This window comes from Pongo abelii, chromosome 6, assembly GCF_028885655.2.
Source record: "Pongo abelii isolate AG06213 chromosome 6, NHGRI_mPonAbe1-v2.0_pri, whole genome shotgun sequence".
Lineage (NCBI taxonomy): Eukaryota > Metazoa > Chordata > Mammalia > Primates > Hominidae > Pongo > Pongo abelii.
This window is the reverse complement of record NC_071991.2, coordinates 82,429,736-82,451,681: the sequence shown is the minus strand read 5'-3', so window position 1 is coordinate 82,451,681 and position 21,946 is coordinate 82,429,736. Positions and strand designations below refer to the sequence as shown.

The 21,946-nt window shown below is 37.4% G+C and overlaps 1 protein-coding gene across 7 annotated transcripts; it reads left to right on the top strand.

The window, feature by feature from the left end:
- Positions 1 to 51: 51 nt before the first annotated feature.
- On the top strand, positions 52 to 20,243 carry GNGT1 (G protein subunit gamma transducin 1). Of its 7 annotated transcripts, none has more exons than XM_054559477.2 (4): positions 52 to 213; positions 6,358 to 6,450; positions 15,915 to 16,018; positions 19,958 to 20,243. In XM_054559477.2, exons 3-4 carry the CDS (start codon positions 15,923 to 15,925, stop codon positions 20,084 to 20,086), a joined length of 225 nt encoding a protein of 74 aa, XP_054415452.1. In that variant the 5' UTR covers positions 52 to 213; positions 6,358 to 6,450; positions 15,915 to 15,922; the 3' UTR covers positions 20,087 to 20,243. The 7 variants fall into 7 exon arrangements, with proteins under 7 accessions (XP_054415452.1, XP_054415451.1, XP_009241282.1 ...); XM_054559476.2 differs by having other exon boundaries at positions 15,912 to 16,018; XM_009243007.4 differs by lacking the exon at positions 6,358 to 6,450 and adding an exon at positions 3,412 to 3,499.
- The last annotated feature ends 1,703 nt before the right edge of the window (positions 20,244 to 21,946 follow it).

Sequence of the window (21,946 nt, the reverse complement as noted above, 5' to 3'; positions counted from 1 at the left end):
CCCGCGCTGCAAACTGTGTAAGAGGGAGAGGAATTCCCCGCCAAGTTGAAAAGTTGAACGTGCCTCCCAAACTTTCTCCTGTAGTCCAGACTGGGTCGCCCTGAGGGAGCAGTTGTGTCAGTAATGGGAAATCGGCAAGCTAGACGGAAATGACCTGCTGGTGATTGTGCTGTAAAGAAGCCGGAATCCACCTCTTGAAGGCATAAAGTTCAGGTATCTGAAGGGCTGGTGGAGAGAAAGTGCGGAATTCTTGGGTCAGAGCGGAGCGGGATTCGTTGCAATGGACCTTCAGATTAGATTAGAAATGTAAATAAGTGTATATTTATATTTATACACACAGATTTCAATCAAGTTCTAATTTACATTTAATACAGGCTTATAATATATCGTAGGTGGACAGTTTGATAAATTTTGTCAACTGTGTAACCACCAATAAAGAATTAGAACATTTCGGCTGGGCGCGGTAGCTCGCGCCTGTGATCCCAGCGCTTTGGGAGGCCAAGGCGGGTGGATCACCTGAAATCAGGAGTTCGAGACCAGCCTGGCCAACATGGCGAAACCCCGTCTCTATTAAAAACACAAAACATTAGCCAGGCGTGGTGGCGGGCGCCTGTAGTCCCAGCCCCTCGGGAGGCTGAGGCAGGAGAATGGTTTGAACCCAGGAGGCGGAGGCTGCAGTGAGCCCAGATGGCGCCACTGCACTCCAGTCTGGGCGGCAGAGTGGAACTCCGTCTCAAAACGAAGAAAAAGAAGAAGAAGAAAAAAAAAAAGAATTAGAACATTTCCATCACTCCAGAAAGCTCCTGCAGACTTTTTCCTAAATCAATCCTTCCATCCTTAGGCCAGGGGCAAACAGTCTTCTCATTTCTATTACCATAGATTAGACTTGCCTGTTCTTGAATTTCATATAAACGGAATTATAAAGTATTCACTGTGTAGTATTTCTTTCTCACACTTCCTGTTTTTGAGATACACCCAGGTCATTGCATCAATAGTCTGTTTCTTTTAATTCCTGCGTAGTCCAAGGTATGAATTTACCAAAACGTATGAATATCCCACAATGTATAAATATGTTGCTGTGTGTATCAATAGTCTGTTCCTTTAAATCATTGAGTAATATTCTAATATATCACAAATTTCTTATTACTGGAATTTGTGTTGTTTCTAGTTTGTTTGGGGGCTCATGAAAAAAGCTGCTTTGTGTGGACCTGCAATTTTTATTACTTTTGGATAAAATACTTAGAAATGTTAGACACTGCCAAAGGATTTTTTCAAGATGATTGTACCGTTTTACATCCCAACCAAGCATGTATGAGGCTATGTTTTTGTCTGTAACTATGTTTATGGAGATGAACCATAGCAGCCCAGAGAGATAGTCTTGGGGAGTTCTGAAGATTTGATCAGATCAGTGTCTTCCCACACATTTCCTAATGTCAGTACATCCATTAAAGTTCCCTGTTCCTTTGACATATTAGCTTGTGATCTACTTTTTTTTTTAATACAAACAATTACCTACAGTGAAATTTTACATTAAATATTAAAGATATTTTTGAAGACATTTTAATATACTTTCCTTCCCTTCCCCTTTTCTCTTGTTGTATTCAACATTCTCAAGTAAATAATTATTCTTGACTTCTGAGGATACTGGGGGTAGTTTACAGAAGTTCTCTTTCAAGTTTTCAGGAAGCCCTGAAAAGTATAGGACACATTTGCTCAAAGTGGGTTAATAATCTGGGGTATTTTGCACATTATATCCTTGTGCCAGTTTTCAGTCATTCTGATGTCAAGTTACAAGGTCACAGTCCTAGGAAAACCAGCCTGATCTGGAAATGCTGTCAGCTTTGATTAGCAGATGTCTATGATTAAGAATGATAGTTGAAACTATAAGGATAAATGTTTAATTATCACCTCTCCAGTAGGGAAAAAAAAAATGGGATGGAGATGGCTTGTATAGTTAACTGATTTCTGCAGTGTAAATGCGCTCACTAAGGTCAATTTCAAGCTGCCACTGCAGAATCACTGAATGCCGAGGTGGGAAAAGATCTCCAAGAGTCAGAGCTCCCCATGGCCACAATCTGTGTGAGCTGGCTCTAAGGCACCAACCACTGAGACAGACAGCCAGTTTCGGAATGACACATTCAGAGTAAAGTCAGATTAGACCCTCCCAGTTCCTTCAAAATATTATTAGGGGAGGGAATTTTACCACTCATTTACCGAGAATCATATTCAGGAGAAAAGTTGACTCAACTTCAAATTTACCTATATCTATCTTCTGAATAAAATTAAATATATCTTTAAACTAGACCAAAATAAAATTGAAAGACTGATACTCAGTTTTCATGGAGCACTGACTACTGTCATTTCTCTTTGTTCTCACGTGCTGTACACTTTTTGATTATCTTTTGCTCATACAAAAAAAAAAAAAAAAAAAAAGAACCACTGGACACAATGGCTCCTGCTAGTAATCCCAACACTTTGGGAGGCTGAGACAGGAGGATCGCTTGAGGCCAGGAGTCAGAGACAAACCTGGGCAACATAGTGTGATTCCATCTCTACAGAAAAAAATTTTTTAACTTAGCTGGGCATGGTTGTGTACACCTGTAGTCCCAGCTATATGGGAGGTTGAGATGGAAGGATTGGTTAAGCCCAGAGTTTGAATTTGCAGTGAACTATGGTCGTGCCATGGCACTCCAGCCTGGATGACAGAGTGAGACTCTGAATCTGACTAAAAAGAAAAAAAAAGATTAGCCCTTTTGAATCAAGTCAGACATTTTGGGAAATTGCATGGTGCCATGGAAAGATAGAGTTGGAATTCAGAGGATACCTGAATTTTATTCCTTGCTACATTGGACAAGTTACTTAAAACTCTCTGAGCCTCAGTTTCCTTTTCTAATAGACATAATAACTCTACCTCACAGATGTGTTGTGAGGATTAAATGGAAAATGCCTATGCATTCAAAGATATTGTTTTAGCCTCTCACACAATGGCACAAACTTCATCCAGATCATCCCATATCCTACTTCCCATTGAGGGCCTTGGCACACAATTTTGAGATGGAGCATCAAACTCCCATCAGGAAACAGAGCAACATGAAATGGCCTTATAGAATTAAAGCCCGTGGCCTTGCTCCTGTCAGCTCTTCTCTTAAGTAAGCTCACAGACCACTTCTCTGCCTGCGAAGTTCTCACACTTCCTGGTAGTCTCTTCTAGGGAAATGAGCTTCAAGGGGATTTCAGAGCAGAATCCTCAGCCCACTCAGGGCTGCTGTATAAGGCATGTAGTGGAAATGGGAGGGGGGCAAAAACAGGCCTCTCACCCTTCTGTGGTGTGGTCTGTAGATGCAGGTTGGAATCAGTCCCGAGAGATGCTCTAGAAATGCTGATTTCCTTCTCCTTTTCTGTGCCAAACAGGGTGCATCCTTAAAACCTCTATGACCACAGATGGAGAAAGGAGAATCAAAGAAGTGGAATTGGCAGAAGTTTGAGATTACTAACCCAGGTTATTACAAAAAAAAGTATTCCTCTTAATTGCGTAAATAATTGAATATTTTTATATCCATGAAAAAGACATCTTCCAACATAAGGGTAATCTAAATTTCCTGGAGACTACTTTGACGTTACCGAATTTACATTTAGAATATTTTGGAAGGAGCAACATGACCACCACAATCAGCCTCCAAAGGGATGTCATAGCACTTCTATCTCCTTAATCCAGTGTCTAGGCCAAAATGCTGCCTCAAGGCTGAGGAAAGTAATTCCTTTGTCCAAAGTCAACAGGAAGTGCAAGGCTAGAGATAACTGGGAAAAACAGTCATCCAGATTGATTTGTCATTGCTACACCAATTGACAATTAAATTGTCTGTGGTTAAAGACAAAGGCTCAAAAGAGTCTGGAGTTCTGTAAAAATAAGGCATGGAGTTGTAATTTGAATGCTGAATGGAACTATAAGTATGTTCACTTTGGACAAGTGTGAACTGAGACCTAGAAAGGTTAAGCATCTGGTCGTGTTTACCTGCCACGGTTATTGGCAGACCTGAGACTAGAATCCACAGTTCTGGATTCTTAGTCCTATATTCTTTCTATCACACCTAGACCTAAGTTCTGTCTACCATACCAAGACCTTAAAGCAGAATATGAAATACCGGAATTTAAAAATGCAAAAGCTGCAGTGAGTCCAGGAGCGCCTCTGCATGTGTCAGATTGCTGCCTCTGATCTTTCTCACCACCACACCCCTGGACCCCACAACAAATGAAGTTGATTTTGACCTGTTTAGCCCCTCGCATGCCTTGAGTATGATACTGTATCCTCTGAGAGCCCTGCCATCCCGGTAGGTGAACCAAGAATTTAAGAAAGGGACTGTGGCAGATGGTCTTCCTCTCTCTCAGACACCTTAGAGAGAGGTAGCATGTCTGGCTTATGAGTGAATGATGAGAATTAATTGAGCCCAGTGTTTTGGGGATACATATTATGTAACATAGGTATTTAAGGAGTTACACTGATAACTCCTTAATAAACAAAGACAGTTTTTGCTGCCTCTTAGTTTAAGCCCTGCCAAAATAAAACTTGAAATGAGTCCAGCTGGCACTAATGAGGAGTTTACACATCTGCTAAGAAAGGCAGTTAATCTCTTCTGAGCAATAAATGGTCATGAGGGTTTTGCTAAAGTTTAAGCAACTCCTTCACCAACTAGGTATTTTTCTAATCAGCTGGGCCATGTGAGAAACATTTACTCTAATGCACCCTGTGTCAGGCACAGAGTGCATTTGAAAGTGCTATATAATAAGATGAAGCCACATGAAAGGATGGGTATCCTCTGTGCCTAATTTTATGAATCCCCTTCTCCCTAGAAAGAAAGAGAAAATGAGGGTATATAACGTGTCTCTTACTGTGTTCATTCCTTCATTAATCTACTTTAAAGGGAGCTGATTAAATGTTTGAAGTGTGACAAACTTTATGCTAGACAATTTGGGATACAAATATGAGGGATCTCATAACATAATAGGGTAGATGAATGAATGCTATATAACCCAGTTACATTAACAGTGTTCTCAGTACAACATCAAAAATATGTACTAGGTTGTACAGGATTATAGAGGAGGAAGTAAATAAAAGGTAAGCAAAGCTCAATTCCAAATAAAATCCACTCTATGCAAACATACCTGACACTATATCTTCCAGGCCTATGCAATACAGAGACACATTCCTTCATCTATTTGTTTTGGTTGGCTGTTTTAGGTGCTGTGGTTGTAGCAAAGTATTGCCTTCTGCCAGAGGAGCAGAATCTCAGAAACGACTTTTCTCTACTTCCTGGATGTACATTCCCTCAAGTGTCATTAGGTCTACTTGCGATGCAGACCATCTTTTCTCTCACTCAGGTTGCTACATCTTTAACTGTGTATGGCATCCAGAAGATTATGGCAAATTTTAGATGATTTTTATCCAAGACCTCCCAATTCAGTGCTGCCTCACCACCTAGCCAAAATTCTAGCCTGGGTTACTAAGCCTCTGGCACATCAAGAATGGAGAAAGGAAGAGGAATGTTCTCCTAATCCCTGTATATCATGTGGAAATCTCCTTGGCAATCACAATACTAGTGGACATAACAGTGAAAGTTTGCATTGTGCCTTGAATTTATTAGCTCATTAAATCCCGCACAATAACGACTTGAGGGAGATACGTTACTCTCCCTACTCTGCAATGAGAAAGCTGAAACTTTTGATAGATAATATGACTTTCCCAAAGCTATTCAGTTAGCACAGGCAGTCTAAATCCTGATCCCCTGGTCTCATTGACTGTATACACAGTCTTTTTTTCCACATTAACAGAGGCCAAAGTCAAGCTTATTATATATATTTTCGTGACCCTGGTTCAGTACCTGGACAGCGCTATATCAGTTTTCTTTTCTATGCAAACACAAAGTTCATAATTCATTCATAGGGCAAACAGATAGCTACAATTTAAATACATTGCCATAATGCTCTAAGAAGAACATCTGCCAAAATTGATAATCAGATTAGAGGATTGAGAAATTTAATCACTAAAGTCCTCATTTTCACAGTTATATTTAGCAGAAAGTAATGGACCTTGACCTTTCAAATGTAAAGACACATTTTCTTTCAAATATATTGTCTTTTTATAACATGGCCAAAATCTCGTGTTAGTTATACATTAATTACTGCAGTGCCATATGCTCTCCAAATGCTCATTTTTTCTGGCTTACGTTGAAAAGCTTTTGTATCTTAAATCACACGAGGGACAATCTGCTAGTTGGGGCAGGAAGAGGCAATAGCTGAAGTTTGAAAGGAACACACATCTCCTAGGACCCTCACTATGTATTTTCTCTTATTGACTATTAGCTGAGGAAAATCTGAGTGGAGCTGAAAAGTTTACATTAGAAGAGAGTTGAATACGTTAACCTCGACTACATATTCTGAACCAGCCAGGGAAGGGTGAGTTAGTTGTTTTTGTTGGCCAACTGAGTCTCAGTTATCTTTAGTCTTCCTTTCTCTTACAATGGAAGTAATGTTCAGGTCCTATCTGAGACCAATCCCTTGTCTACTTCTCTTCAACCTTTTTTCTCTTGTTTTCTCAATGGCTTTACTCCTTCCTCTCTTCAACAGCATCAGCTCTGCTCCCTCTTACTCTTTGGCAAAGACACCCAGATTTTAATAATTTCCATCTGGAATGCTTTATCTCTGACTTTTCAACCCAAAATTAAATTTTATATTTGACTCTATATCCTTCTCCTATTAGTGTTCCCACTTCACTGCTCCCTTTTCTAGCCAAATTTATCAAAAATTTTACCTCTACTATCTTCCTCCACTTCCTCATCTCCTGTTTTTCCCAGATCACTCCAATTAAACTTCCTTTTGGGAAGAGGAAGAACAGGAAGTGCTATTGTCAAGAGCAACCTTGACACATGCTACTAGACCTCTCAATATATGACACCCAAAGCAACTGTCCTTTAAAATCACCCAACATCACATTTTCCATTAACATCTTATCTAAATTCTTTTTAGTATTTGACAAATACTTCCTCGTTCTTTAAATGTTTTCTCTCAGTCTTCATAACACCACATTCTTTTGTTTGTTTCCTACTTTGTTGACTGCTCCTTCTCAATCAATCTGTCCTTTTCTGGCTAACCACCTGGCTAGGTGACTCAAGGCTCAACCCTGAGAATTCTTTTCTAACCATATTATTTTCTTATGTCATTTCAAATACATATACATATAAACCTTGCATGCACATATACACATACACATACATATGCATGTATTTGTGTGTGGTCTAGATCTTTTCTCAAAATTTCAAACATTCATATCTATTTAGTATCTCCACTTGAATGTGTAATAGAAACTCAAACATTTTATGTCCTAAACTGAAGTCTTTTTTATATATCCCCAGTCTTCCTCCTTTCTGTAAATGACCCTTCTACTTAGATTCTCAAGGCAAAATCTCTGGAGTCATTCTTGAGAGCTACCACTGCTTAATTATGCAATTCATCAACAGTCCTTTCAATTCTACCTCCAAATCACTTAAAAAAAAAAAAATACGGAATTTCACTCTTGTTTTCCAGGCTGGAGTGCAATGGCGCAATCTCAGCTCACTGCAACCTCTGCCTCCTTGGTTCAAGCGATTCTCCTGCCTCAACCTCCCAAGCAGTGGGGATTACAGGCACCTACCACCATGCCCAGCTAATTTTTGTATTTTGAGTAGAGACAGGGTTTCGCCATGTTAGCCAGTCTGGTCTCAAACTCCTGACCTCAGGTGATCTACCCACCTCAGCCTCCCAAAGTGCTGGGATGACAGCCAAATCACATTTTTAATCTGCTCATATCTCTTTATAGCCACAACAGCCAATGTAGTTCAAGTCTGCAATTTCTAAGGAACCATTACCTAAGCTCCTTGTTTTCACCTTTGTTTCCCATTTAACCCCACACAGAACTTGGAGTACTTTTAGTATATCAAACAAGTAAAAAAATGCATGTTTTACTTGTCTGATCCTCTCACTGTTACATAAGCTCTGTGAGAGCATAAAGCTTACCTGTGTTATTTACCACTATATCACAGAGCCAAGAATGAGACCTGGAAAGTAGGCTCTCATGAACATCTGTGAAATAAACCAATGACTTTCTATTACCACTATCCTTCTTCTTTACAAATGTCTTGAAAACTCAAATGGCACAGTGGAAACAGAGAAACAGAGTTGTTCTGGGAAAGAAAGTGAGTTGTCATAGAATATTTTTGATTGTCTATAAGTCACGTGCACCTTGAAAATAAGCTAACATGTTGAGAAAGAATGGTATCCATGTAGTAAAATAGCAACTGATACAAAAGAAACTGGCTTTCAAAAAATGAACTATGATAAAATTTATGATCAACCTGACCAGTTGGAAAAAAATAAACAAAACTACCTTTTATTTGACCATAAAAATACCTTTTATTTGACCATAAAAATTCAATTGAAAAAAAATGATATATACTGAGGAGTTATAAACACGGCAAGAAATAAGAAAGCTGAATTTGCTGCTTTAACCTCAAGCAATCAAATGAGTGCCTAGCTTATGGTAATTACATAATAAATATTTGATGAATAAATGAATACTATGTGAGCTTCTATCACATTATTGGCGCTGGTAGAAAGACAGAGGGAAAAAAGAGTAGATTCATAGAGATAAAGGCATTGCATGTTAAGTATTTATCAGAGTGTCTATTACATGATGAATGTTCCAAAATGGCTAATATCATCTCATTTCGTCCTCAAGACAGCAAACTGACTGTCCTTTGTAAATTTCAACTCATCTCCCTCACTTTCAAGTGCCACAAAGTTTAGTCCTTTGTTCTCTTCTCTTTCCTATTTACCTTTGGTGTTCTCCGCTGTTCTCATGGTTCTCCCCCAACTCTGGCCTCTCCCCTAAACTGCAGACCACCTATTCAATGAATGGCTAACAAGTATCTGAGACTCGGTATTCCCTTTTTATAGTCTCTGATCTCAGGAAACAGCAAATCCCTTCTTTTGGTTGCTCAGGCAAAAAAAAAAAAAAAAAAAATAGCGTCATCTCGATTTTTTTCTTTTCCCTCTTTTTTTTTCATTCTACATCTGATCCGTCAGCACATCCTGATGTCTCTGCTTTTAAAATGTATTTAGCATCTCAGCACTTGTCCCCACCTCCACTCGCACCACACTGGTTTGAGCCACCCTCATATTTCACCTTGACTGCAATTGCCCCTTCTCTGCTTCCACCTTTGCCCCTATGAGCTAGCCTCCAAACAGCTGCCAGAGTGACCCTGTTAAATTATATGATAGATAATGTCACTCTGTTACTCAGAATCCTCCAATCTTCCCTAAGTCACTCAGAGTAAAGCAAGAGTCTTCACAGTGGCCTGTAAGACCTACATGGTCACTGGTTTCATATACTACTTCTCCCTTGAATTCACTGGGCTCCTTATATTCATACTTGTCTACTGTTGCTTGTACTTGCTGTTCCTCGGAATGATTTTCTCTTTGATACCTATGAAGCCAACTCTCATAGCCCTCAGATCTTCACTCAAGTAACATTGTCAACAGAAAGGGCTCCTTTGGCCATCCTCTCTGTAACTGAAACATTGCTAACACTGTTCTTATTCCTTTCCTGCTTTATTTTTCTCCTTAGCACTTATCTCAATCAAAATTTGGTATATTTTACTTTTGTACCTTTGTGAGTGCCTGTCTCCTTTACTATAATGTAAGTTCCTTGAGGGGAAAGGTTTTCATCTGTTTATTTCCCTCTGTTCTACCTCTAGCACCTAGAATCATATCTGGCACACAATAGGTATTCAATAAAAATTCTTAGCTGTTATCTTTTTATAATGCCAAGTAAAATGTCAGGATAAAAAAGAATAGTATAGAATAAGTAAGTTTACATCTATATGATTACAAGCTTATTGTGCATAATATAGTGGATTTGTTTCTGAAAAATTGTCAGAATTACCTATGTATAAATATAGTTTCATGTCAAACTACATGTTTATAAATCAAATAATTAAAGTGTGCTGGCAACATTGCCTTTTCAAAGAATCTGTAATTAATCCTTTATAAAAACAAATAAGTTTTTAAAATAATTTGAATAATTTCTCTCTTATCTAGCCCTTTATAAATTAAGTATTTTATTTATCAGGTATTTCTACTTCAAAATACATTTATGGATAATGTGTAAAAACAAACAAACAAAAAAAACAGGTGGCCTTTTAACTTTACCTCAGCTCATTTTAATTCTAGAATAAATTAGCAAGAAATGTAATGGAAGCTCTGAAAGACATCATGAGATACTTAACCTACTCTATAGAGTTCTATCTTCCCAAAGTGTTTAACAAACGCTAAAACGTGGTACATTTAAGGAAGCTTCCTACCCCCCTACTTATGAGCTCCATGATGTGCTTGCATTGCTAAGCATATCTACCTTTCTTTTTTACACTTTGTCAATGTAACAATGTTTTCTGAGAATGCTCAATGTATTGAGATGTAAGCATTAAAAATGATTTATGTTTTTTACAGAAATTGCATCAGCAACCATGCTATGTTGAATTGCCATTTCCTAATGAGTAGCTACTCTTTAACAATCATTTAAACTGATATCATCGTTGTGGGCCATATTTGGCTAATAAAAACTCATTCTAGTATTTAAGACCAAGAAAAGTCAAGACAATGTACATTTCCTCTACCACTTCTGGGGCTCTATGACCATGAATTTCATCTAATCCAGAGTCTCATTTGTACAAGAAATATTTTGTAATGGCCTGTTTAAAACCATCAATATAGTGAGGCTAAGGCAGGAGGATCACTTCAGCTCAGGAGTAAGTTTATGGACCTATGGATGGGATACAACTCAGAAATACTTCTCCCACTCCCGCCCTCTTCTTGCCTGATCAGCCTGGGCAATGTGGTGAGATCCCATCTCTATAAAAAAAAAAAAACTAAGTTAGCTGGACGTGGTGGCGTATGTCTGTAGTCCCAGCTACTCAGGAGGCGAGGTGGGAGGATCACTAGGGCCTGGGAGGTCAAGACTGCAGTGAGCAGTGATTGCACCACTGCACTCCAGCCTGGGTGACACAGTGAGACCCTGTCTCAAAAAAAACTCACCAAACCCATCAGTATGGTACCTGTATTAGTCAGGGTCCTCTAGAGGGACAGAACTAATAATTAAACTAAATAATTAACTAAATAATTAAACTAATTATTTAATTTATATATATCATATATATGACATATATATGAGATATATATATAAAGCGGAGTTTATTAAGGAGTATTAACTGACACAATCACAAAGTCCCACAATAGGCTCTCTGCAAGCTAAGGAGCAAGGAAGCCAGTCTGAATCCCAAAGCTAAAGAACTTGAAGTCAGGTGTTCAAGGGCAGGAAGCATCCAGCACAGGAGAAAGATGTAGGCTGGGAAGCTAAGCCAGTCTAGCCTTTTCACCTTCTTCTGCCCGCTTTTTAATCTGCCTGCACTGGCAGCTGATTAGATTGTGCCCACCCAGATTAAAGGTGGGTCTGCCTTTTTCAGCCCACTGACTCAAATGTTAATCTCCTTTGGTAACACCCTCACAGACACACCCAGTATCAATACTTTGCATCCTTCAATCCAATCAAGTTGACATTCAGTATTAGCCATCACAGTACCTAAATTATATTTATAAAATACAAAAAATCAGCAAATTATGTAGACTAAATATAATATGAAAACATTCACCATGACTATACATAATGAAATAGATTTTTTTATGTATAGAATTACCGTGGACATAGCAGCTGAGAATAGATACACATATATCAAGCCCATGCCTACATAGAGTGATATGATTTTCTGAAAGAGAAACAAAAATTATTGGTGCATGGTCTTCCTTTTATTTATATGCATTATTGTAAAAAGAGTATATAATAACCAAGAAAAATATTTTGTTTCTATGTAAAATGAAGTGAGTTTCAAGGTTCAAAGAACTATAAATATGGCTTTTGCATATGTGGAAGCCTGGCATATCTGACAGTCATGCTGAATGTGTCACATTTCATCTTATGCTGCAGGATCCCGGAAAGTGCAAGATATCTGACATTCCTTATCCATACCCACAAAAATTATGGAATACTGTTATAAACAAGCTGACATATTTTCATGAGGGCCCCTAGGGGGCAGTATTTCCCCCATTGAGAACCCAGGGATCTATGGATGGGATACAACTCAGAAATACTTCCCCCTCTCCCACCCTCTTCCTGCCTTTTATTGGACCTTAGATACTCTGATGGTAGTGCAGGATGGAGAAAGAAGTGACAGGACAAACATCTCCTTAACTAGGGTATGCTTTCCCCCAGGCTGGCTGTAATAGCAGTCTTAGCTTGTTTGTCTATAGATCTTCAGTCTTCCCCTTAAATTTTGACTAAAGTTGGGGTGGGGATGGTTGGCAATAGGGTCAATAATCTGACCTAGTCTCTTAGGACTTTTTTGTGGAGAAGTGGAGCAACCTGAAAGCTTAGACTATGAAGGGCAGCTTTAGTGCTATTTGTCATCAACTCTGGACTTTCTATGTAATTCTGGGGTATGAAGAAAGAAATCCACTCCTTTACACTAGTTTGAGAGAGATGTGCTGGAATGAAAAACACCTCAGTTCAGACGTGCTGGAATGAAAAACAAACACCTGTGTTGTAACCTCAGCTCCACTGCCTCTCATTGTTTAATTTAGGGCATTCAAACTCCCTGGAATGCCTTTGCCTCATCTGCAAAATGGAATAGGGAGTAAAGTAGATGATACTAAATTTGAATTATTTGAACCATTGACTTCAATGTAACACTAAACATTTGGAATCTCCATACAGACAATATTCACTGTTCTTCTTTGTGTCCTTGAAATAAGTGAAAATGTTGGTCCTCTTTTTTTCTCATATAAGACCTGTGCCATCAAATTTGGTAAGAATTCTAGAATCTTCTAATAATATATTTGCTCTAAATAAAGTGTTTTAAGTGTTTAATATTATTGAGCATGGTGAATCACAGCATTTTAGAGTTCAGAAATCATTTATTGATAAAATGAAGTTAGAAAAATTGGATGTTTTTCTATGTTTAGGTAAATGCATATGACATAGGTTAGGTGACTTTGTCAATACTTCCTGATCTCTTCTATATACCAAACAATATACAGAACAATAGAAAGTAATGAGGACATAAAAGTTATGCAAGGTATGACCTCCCCTGTAAAGGCTCTAAAAATCCACTGTGTCTTGGGTTGGGTTTGCTAGAAGCAAAGCCTAAGACAGGAATTATTGGGTAAGAAATTTTTCCAGGGCAAGCTCTCAGGAGAAACTGCTAAAGGAGTAAGGCTAGGGCAAGAGGAGAAGTTAGTCAAAAGTGGTTTCAGAAGTCTAGCATGATTCTAAACCCATGGAAAGCTCTGGAAATTTCTCAGTTACAACAAAGTTTTTCAGCCCAGAAGCAAGGGGGCTAGGCTGATAGGACCCCACATTAGCCAGCCCTTTGCTCCAAGTCAACCTCAGGGGTCAGATGGGAGCATAATCTCCCAGGCATCATCAGGAAGAGTGTTGCTCATCAGACAAGAGCCAACCTGTGCAAAAGGTTTGCCCTTGACAGTCAACACCTGCAGCTGCTGCGGACTAGGTATCTTACCCTGGAAAAAAAGGAGAGCTGGAATGCATGATATTAAAGGAGCCAAATTATGTACGCATGATCTCCTTTAAGTGTATCAGTAATATCACCTATCTTCTTTAGAGTACCTATAAGATCACATATATTATATGGCAAGGGCCATATAAGAAAGTACAGTTTGAAATTCTGGAAGCACAGCAGAGTGAATAACACCAGCTAACACGTGCAAGTGCTTGCTGTGTACTACACGCCATTACAAAGTCCTTACCTACGTTACCCCCATTTAATACTCTCAACAAATCTACAAGGTAGGTAATATTATTGCCCCTATTTCCCTGTAAACTAAGGCACAGGCAGGTTAAGTAATTTGGTCAGTGTCACATGGCTAGCAAGTACCAGTAAACGATTATTTTGCTGGTAAGTATATGAGAGGGCTTCCTGGAATAGAGAAAATGAAATTCTAAACCCAACCCAAGATCTACTAAATTAGAATCTCTAAGGCTGGACTCATAACTTTAACGAGTTTCCTAAAGTGATTCCTGCACACACTGGAGTGTGAAGAGCCATTACCTAAAGGAATTAAAAGTTTTCCAAAATGAAGAAAAATTGTGCAAAGAACAATGTCAAAAGGTAAAAATGATCATCAAAAATACTTAATGAAGTTTTATATTTAGTCTAAAAGAGTGGGAAGGAAGATGAGAATAAAATTTGGGTTCCCAAATACAAAACAGGCTTATACAGGAAGAAATAACCTTTGTATAGTCACAGTGTTTCTTAAAGAACAGAAAAGCAAAAATAAAAACATAGAACACATTGGGCTCAAGTACCCACAGTGTGTTATTTTCTACCTCTATGTTGGCCTATGTAGACATTTGTCCCTTAAAATTATCTTAAACTCAAGACCATCTGGCCAACATGGTGAAACTCCATCTCTACTAAAAATACAAAAATTAGCTGGGTGTGGTGGCACACACCTGTAGTCCCAGCCACTCGGGAGGCTGAGGCAGAAGAATCGCTAGAACCCAGGAGGCGGAGGTTGCAGTGAGCTGAGATCACACCACTTCACTCCATCCTGGAGACAGAGCAAAACTCCAACTCAAAAAAAAAAAAAAAAAAAAAAATTCTTGAACTACTACTTATGCAGAGAAGAACAAGGTATTTTAAGACTGGGAAGGGAAAGAATCTTTCTTCAAAGGTTTTGGAAATGAAAACACCATTTAAATTCAAGGAAATAAGTTAATTGCTGATATATTATTAGCAGAGTATTTTCATGTAGATGTACAATGTTATTATGTTGTTCTCTGAAATAGTATGTGATCTAAATACACTTACTTTTATAATAATACCTCATTACAAAAATTGGACTAGGGAGAAGGAGGAGACACTATAGGTACAATGCCATTTGGCTACACTGAAATCTTTCCCAGGCAATTTCATAGGATTATCACCAGCTGTTGAGCCTTCTTCCCCCTTACTCACTGGTCTAATTGGGGAGAAGAGGAATTGCTAAGAGGGCAGAAGAAAGAGTCTGTTCTAGTAGGATGTTTATTGGTAGATCAGACTTGCTATGTCCCCTTTAGCCTGCTAAATTTGCTCATCATTGTTACCAGATTCATTGTGACAGTTACAGGCAAATTTCAGGTGTTGTTGGAAAAACACTTACAAGTAATACACTAGTTTATTTCTGATTAATAAGACTGTTTACTATATTTCCATTCTACGGGTACACATTTAAACAATCCATTATTTATAATGAAATTATAGTGATACTTTTTATATGGTTCCCTTTTAATACCAGGTTAAATACTCTAGAGATTTAGGGAATTAATGGACCGTCCTCCAAATGACCTCAAACTAAGTTAAATGACATAAAACATATGGTGGAGGGTTTTGGAATTGAAAGTAAGGACTGGAAACCCCAAATTTTACACTATACAAAAGACCAGGGGCAAGGAGCCGCTTTAAGTATTTTAGATGATATACTGACTAAACTCACCCCTCCCAACAAACCTGCTGAACAGGTGTTTAGGGTCAAATGCTTGACTTAATCATATTAGTGAAGATTAGGAAGAAGCTTTAAAATCCCAAGGCTAGTGTGCATTGCTAGAATTGTTAAGAGAGAGAGCTCATATGAAATTGGTTATCCTGGGATATTTAAAATAAAACAAAGAACAGTTTACTTTGTAAGTTAAGAGCTGAGGGAATTGTTGGCTAAGACTGACTTGAAATAACTCCAGCAATTCATGCACAGCTGCTAACCTTCTACATCTTCAGCAGGCAAAAAGATGCCAGTAATCAATATTGAGGACCTGACAGAAAAGGACAAATTGAAGATGGAAGTTGACCAGCTCAAGAAAGAAGTGACACTGGAAAGAATGCTAGTAAGTTGCTGCTTTCTTTAGAATTTTATTTTAAGCTAGAGATACTGTGGGAGTACCAGGTTAGAAAACATTGGCTGGAAAGGCTTAATGTAGTTACAAATAAATTGTTCATCTAAAAATTTATCAAAGATTAAGAAAATTGATAATCAATCACAACTATCTCTTGATTTAGATTCTAAATCAAGGAGGTTGGCAAACCATTTTCCTTTGGCCAAGCCCAATCCTTAGCCTATTTTTGTATGACCACTAAGATAAGAATGCTTTTACATTTTTAAAGAGAAGAAAAAAGAAAGAAAGAAAGAGAGAGAGAGAGAGAAAGAAAGCTGAAAAGGAAAGAAAGAAAGGAGAAAGAAAGAAAATAAAAAAGAGAAAAAGAAAGTAGGAGAATATGAGACAAAAACTATATTTTAGATAAGCAATAAAATAAATATATGCATGCAATAATATAGGCATTTTGTTTTTACTTTTCTAAACTTCTCTTTATAATGCAATATTTTGATATTGATATTTTGATACAATGTTTTGATATTGCTGCAATACTTTAAGCTATGATATCATCCCCTCTTGCACTGTCATGGTCAGTAATAAATGAGTACATTCTACTCTTCTTTGGCAAATAAAGATGAGTTCAAATGTAAGAACTCACTGGTTCCTCCTGAAAACATCTGACAGATCTTGGAAAGGGTTACCAACAGTTCACTGCCATTAGAAGGAGAAGAAATGGCAAAGGAATAAACCACCAAACAAACAGTGATAAAAGCTTGGAGAATGTAGATATGTATTTTAGATCACTTCATTTTAGGAAAGTTATTAATAGTAGAACAAAACCTCCACAAGTGGTAACAGCAAACTTACATTTTTAAAACATCTCATTTTATCAGGACAAAGTAAAAAAAGATCTTGTGTTATCTTCATACTTTGTTCAAAATGCCTGCTCCCAGTCAAAACTGGGATTTTGGGCTTCATCTATGTTTATAATAATCTCAAACTCCCCTGTTTCCCTTTCCATACAGGCAAAATGTTTTGCTGTAAAGATAAAATTAAATCATTACTAAGGCTTACAACATACACCAGACAAGTTAAAGTCCTTATTTTTACAATTCGGGGTAAATAAAATGAACTTTTGGGATAAAGGAAAGTTTTCTCTTCTTAAGTTGAAATATCCAAAAGTTGTTTTATCACTTATGTACTTGGGATTATTGTTTTGTAGGCAAGGTGATTGTCTTTGTGTTTATTATTCACTTGTGGTAAGTTCACTTTGGACTTTTTATTTTGGGTAAACATCACATACATCATCATTAATCAGGCTTTGGGGTTCCTTTTCCCCATTATTCAATGTCTCTCTGCTCTTGGAAGTCAAACCAATTTAATATCAGACCGCAAAAACTCCATACACATACACACATAAACACATATGCATATAGATACACATACATATACCTGTACTCTCTTAGTCTCCTCAGGGTGCTGTACCAGAATACCATAGACTGGTGACTTATAACCAACAGAAATTTATTTCTCAGCTCTGGAAGCTGGAGCATTCAAGATCAAGACATCAGCAGATTCGGTGTCTGGCGAGGGCCTGCTCCCTCCTTCATGAATGTATGTCTTTTCATTTTGTCCTCACCTGGTGATAGGGGTGAGGAAGCTCTCTGGGGTCTCTTTTATAAGGACAATAATCCTATTTATGAGAGCTCTGTCTTCATGACCTAATTACCTACCAAAAACCCCACCTTGGGGGTTAGGAGTTCAACAAATGAATTTATATAATATGTAGAAATATGTATGTAATATATAGAAATATTATTTCTGTATATAATATATAATAATATATGTTCTATTATATATAAAATGGAACTTCCAGGTCCTGAGCCCCTAGCTCTGATGTATAATCAGTACAGTATGATTAAGTGGATATACTCAGTATGGGTAAGTTGTTAAGTGGATAATCCAAGTATGGTTAATTGGATATACTCTGAAACCATATTCCCAGCTCAGATTCTTGCTCCACAACAAATTTCTGCCTGTGTAACCCTCATCTATGTTATCTAACTCACCTGTGCCTCTGTTTCTTCAAAACAGCGATAGTAATAGCATCTAATTCAGAGGATAATTAGGAGGAATAAACAAGATAATATACACAAAACTCTGAGAACAATGCCTGGTAACAGCAGGTGCTTTATGTCATTATATTATTATTATCTTAAAATTATTATCGATTCTATGAACCAGACTGATTCATATTATAGTGATGTTTTTTTGAGTATGACAAGTCTTTGCATCCAGTTTCTGAAGCTGATAGATTTGCAATGACTATAAGTCAATGTAACAGGCAATGACTAAAGACAATCTTTGTAGTAATAGCTAAAAATAGTTACCATTTGTGCATCTTCTTGTGCCAGGCACCTCTTAGGCATTTAAGGCAACCAATGCAGCTATTCATATTTTATACATGAAGTAAATGAACCTTAGATGAATTACCTTAACTAAGACTAAATAGCTAGTAAATTAGAAGAGCCTTGCAATCCTATATTAAACTACATATATTTATATTAAGCCCCACTGAAATAATTTTTAAACCTATACACATATATAATTTTAGGCAATTTGTTGCTCCTTTCATTCTCATATCCTCAGATCCCAGCCAGGCACCTTCAAAACCAACCCTTTATGGACTACTGAATTAAGGACAGCAATTCACACCTCTGTTCCTGTCATCTGGGTGAAGCCAAAAGTAGTGACTTTTAGGGGGAGAGTGTGGGACCACTGAGGAAGAGGGAAAAAAGTTAATCTAAATTAATGCATATTTCAAAAGTTATGTGAATCTGCAAGTATCATCCTTTGAAGGAAGAAACTAACCTGACAAATGCTTCCTGGCCCCAGTTGAAAATAATTTGTTCTAATATGTAATTAATGAGTTTGCATAGTTATAAAATAATCTTAAGTCATATCAAATGTTCCTTGGAATTTACATAAAAGTGGCCTAAAGATTTCATTTGAAAAAAAAAAACAGTAAATTGGTTAAATGACTTATGGAATGGCCACTTAATAGACTGACAAAAATAAAGTAGCTCAGTGTTACTGTCATGAAAGATACATTAATTGAAAACAAACAAGTTGAAGCTAAAAGAGTTTGAATAATTTGATTTCATGCGTGTGTATATATATGTATATTTATATATGTATAGAACATCACCTCTCTCTACAAGGAATGTTAAGTGGTAACTTAACAGGCTATAGATGAAACCATTAAAATATTAAGGCCTGCTTTTTACTAAATCATTAATCAATAATGGTGCAGATAAGTGAAGAGCAAACTCAAAAACAACACGAATAATTCAGTCCAGCAAATTATTCACCGAGCACTAAAGAACACAGCCTCTGTTCTAGATGGCTGGGATACACTGAACAAATCAGCCAAAGTTCCTTGACCCCTTAAAGCTCACCTAGTGAACCACCATTCTCAATCATTGTAGATGAGTGTAAAGAAAAATTACATGTGTATACTTCTGAGAATTTAGGGATGGTGATAAGCCAGGAATTTAATAATTATTCATTCTCTTCCACCTTTATGTGTCACATTTTTGGGATGAGGAAAAAGATATAATCCATATGAACTCTGGTGACACCCTTGACTTCTGTTGCCAGCTGTGTTCTGATCCCTGGGTCTTGTCTCCTTTGATGTTGGAGGCAGTGTCTGCTGGGAATCTTTAGCTGGAGCGTGGCCAGCTGTTTTTCCTTTGTCTGGAGATATATCCAGAAGGAGTGGGAAGGGTGCAACTTGCTTCTTTCCTACAAAGTAAATATGCATTGGTGGAAAGCAGAGAGAATCAAACTGAAATTATACAACCTGAAAATTTATTGTAATAAATAAATTCTTGGCATCTGGAGTATTCTGTTTTAAACCAAATGAGTCATCCCTTTTTCCTTCCCCTTAAGGTTTCCAAATGTTGTGAAGAAGTAAGAGATTACGTTGAAGAACGATCTGGCGAGGATCCACTGGTAAAGGGCATCCCAGAGGACAAAAATCCCTTCAAGGAGCTCAAAGGAGGCTGTGTGATTTCATAATACAAACAAAAAGAAAAAAAATTAAACAAATTCTTGGAAATATCTCAAATGTTAATAACAATATGGATTTTTCTCTTACATACTATTACTACTAAGCATGTATGTGAATTTTTAAATTTATAGATACAAACTTTTAATAAAAATTGGGATGTGGTAACCCATCATTCTATGTTTTTCTTAACATAGCTGGCACAGGGTTTAACACATAATTGCCAATAAATATTGCTTAAAGTTCTTAAAAAGAACTATGTTTTATAAATGATTCTATATTATTCTGAGTTGTCAGCATATATTTACTGTTTTATGTTTTTTCACTTCCCTTTCAACACTTACAACTTTCTACCCAGAAATTGTATGGTTAAATTTCTGTTTTCTTTCCCAAACTTTCTCTTGCTTAAGGAATTAGGAAGCTTATTTTTCTGATACGCAGAAATGCCATCATTTCTTGTGACTTTTCCCCAGAATGCCAACTGGGTTGAGGGTTCAGTCTGTGGTCACGGAGCACAGTGAATTTAACCAGCACCAGAATCACGGTTATAAGCATGCACTTAGGAGCCAGACAGTTCTGGCTCTGCCACTTTACTGCTCAACTCACTTTGGATAAGCTACTTAATTCTTTCTAAATTTGTTTCTCCTAGCATAGGATGAAGACAATAATGGTTATATCTTCTGTTTTGTGTGGGGGTTAAGTAATACACTAATGCAACTATAACACTCAGTATATTACCTGGCTCATGGTAAGATACAATAAGTGTTAACTAGTATTATTACTGAGAAAGGATCTAGACAAAATTTCCAAAATCCTTTAAGATACATGCTATTTTACCCTATCCTCATAAGACTCTCAACACCACAGTCTTTTCTTTAACAAGGTGAGCACACATGAGAGAGAAATCTCCATTACCTACATCAGGTCCTTTTGGCATCCTATTGAGTTTACATGAGTCACATTTCACTACCATTGTGTTAATGACTAAGAGAAAACTTGCCTCTGCTTCTGTAACAAATGACAAATTGTAATTACCTAAATCAGAAACCTCTTTTGTGGTCAGTGTTTTCTTGTTGCTGTCTCACATTTACAGTGCTATGTTGTATACTTCAGTGATCAGAATACTCAGAAATACTAATTGACTGTCATCCTTAAAAAAAAAAACATTAAAATTATCTATTATTTGGTCTGGAAGGGAGTCTGAAAGTTGTACCAAAGTTTGGCTCCTAGCACAATGCCCTCCCACTCTGATCATCATAAATGCTCAACTAATATCTGTTGACTCTCGTCTAAACCCTTCATTTTGAAATGGAGAAAATAAAGTTTCAGAGAAGTCACCTGAGAAATTTCTTCGGTCAAGACTCTAGGCTTCTGACTGAATGGTCAGCAACATACTCCACCATGTGTCTTCATGAAATATGCTCTGAGTATTAAGGGATTCCGGGATTAGTTACTGAATGTCGTATCTATTTTTCCTCAAGAAAAGCTTTTTATCCTCCTATTTAAGTTTACAAAACCCTCTCCATACAGCCCTCCCAACCTCCACCAAGCACTTCCTGTCTCTCTTGCACTCTATTTTCCTCTGTAGCACCGTCACCATCTGGCATACTACAATTTGTTTATTTAATTGTGGTTTGTCTCTAGAAGTTTTCCACCTGCAAGTTAGTATTTATTTAGTGAATTGTTCAGTACGTCCCCTTTCCTCTGATTAAAATAAATAGAAAGTAAGTATTTGCTATGACATTTAGTTTACCATTGGAGACAGATTTTGAAGCCCAGCAATGTGAAGTTAAAACCCCAACTCTTCCACCTTGTCATTGAGAACTTTGGACAAATGACCAAATGACTTCAACTCTTTGAACATGTTTTTT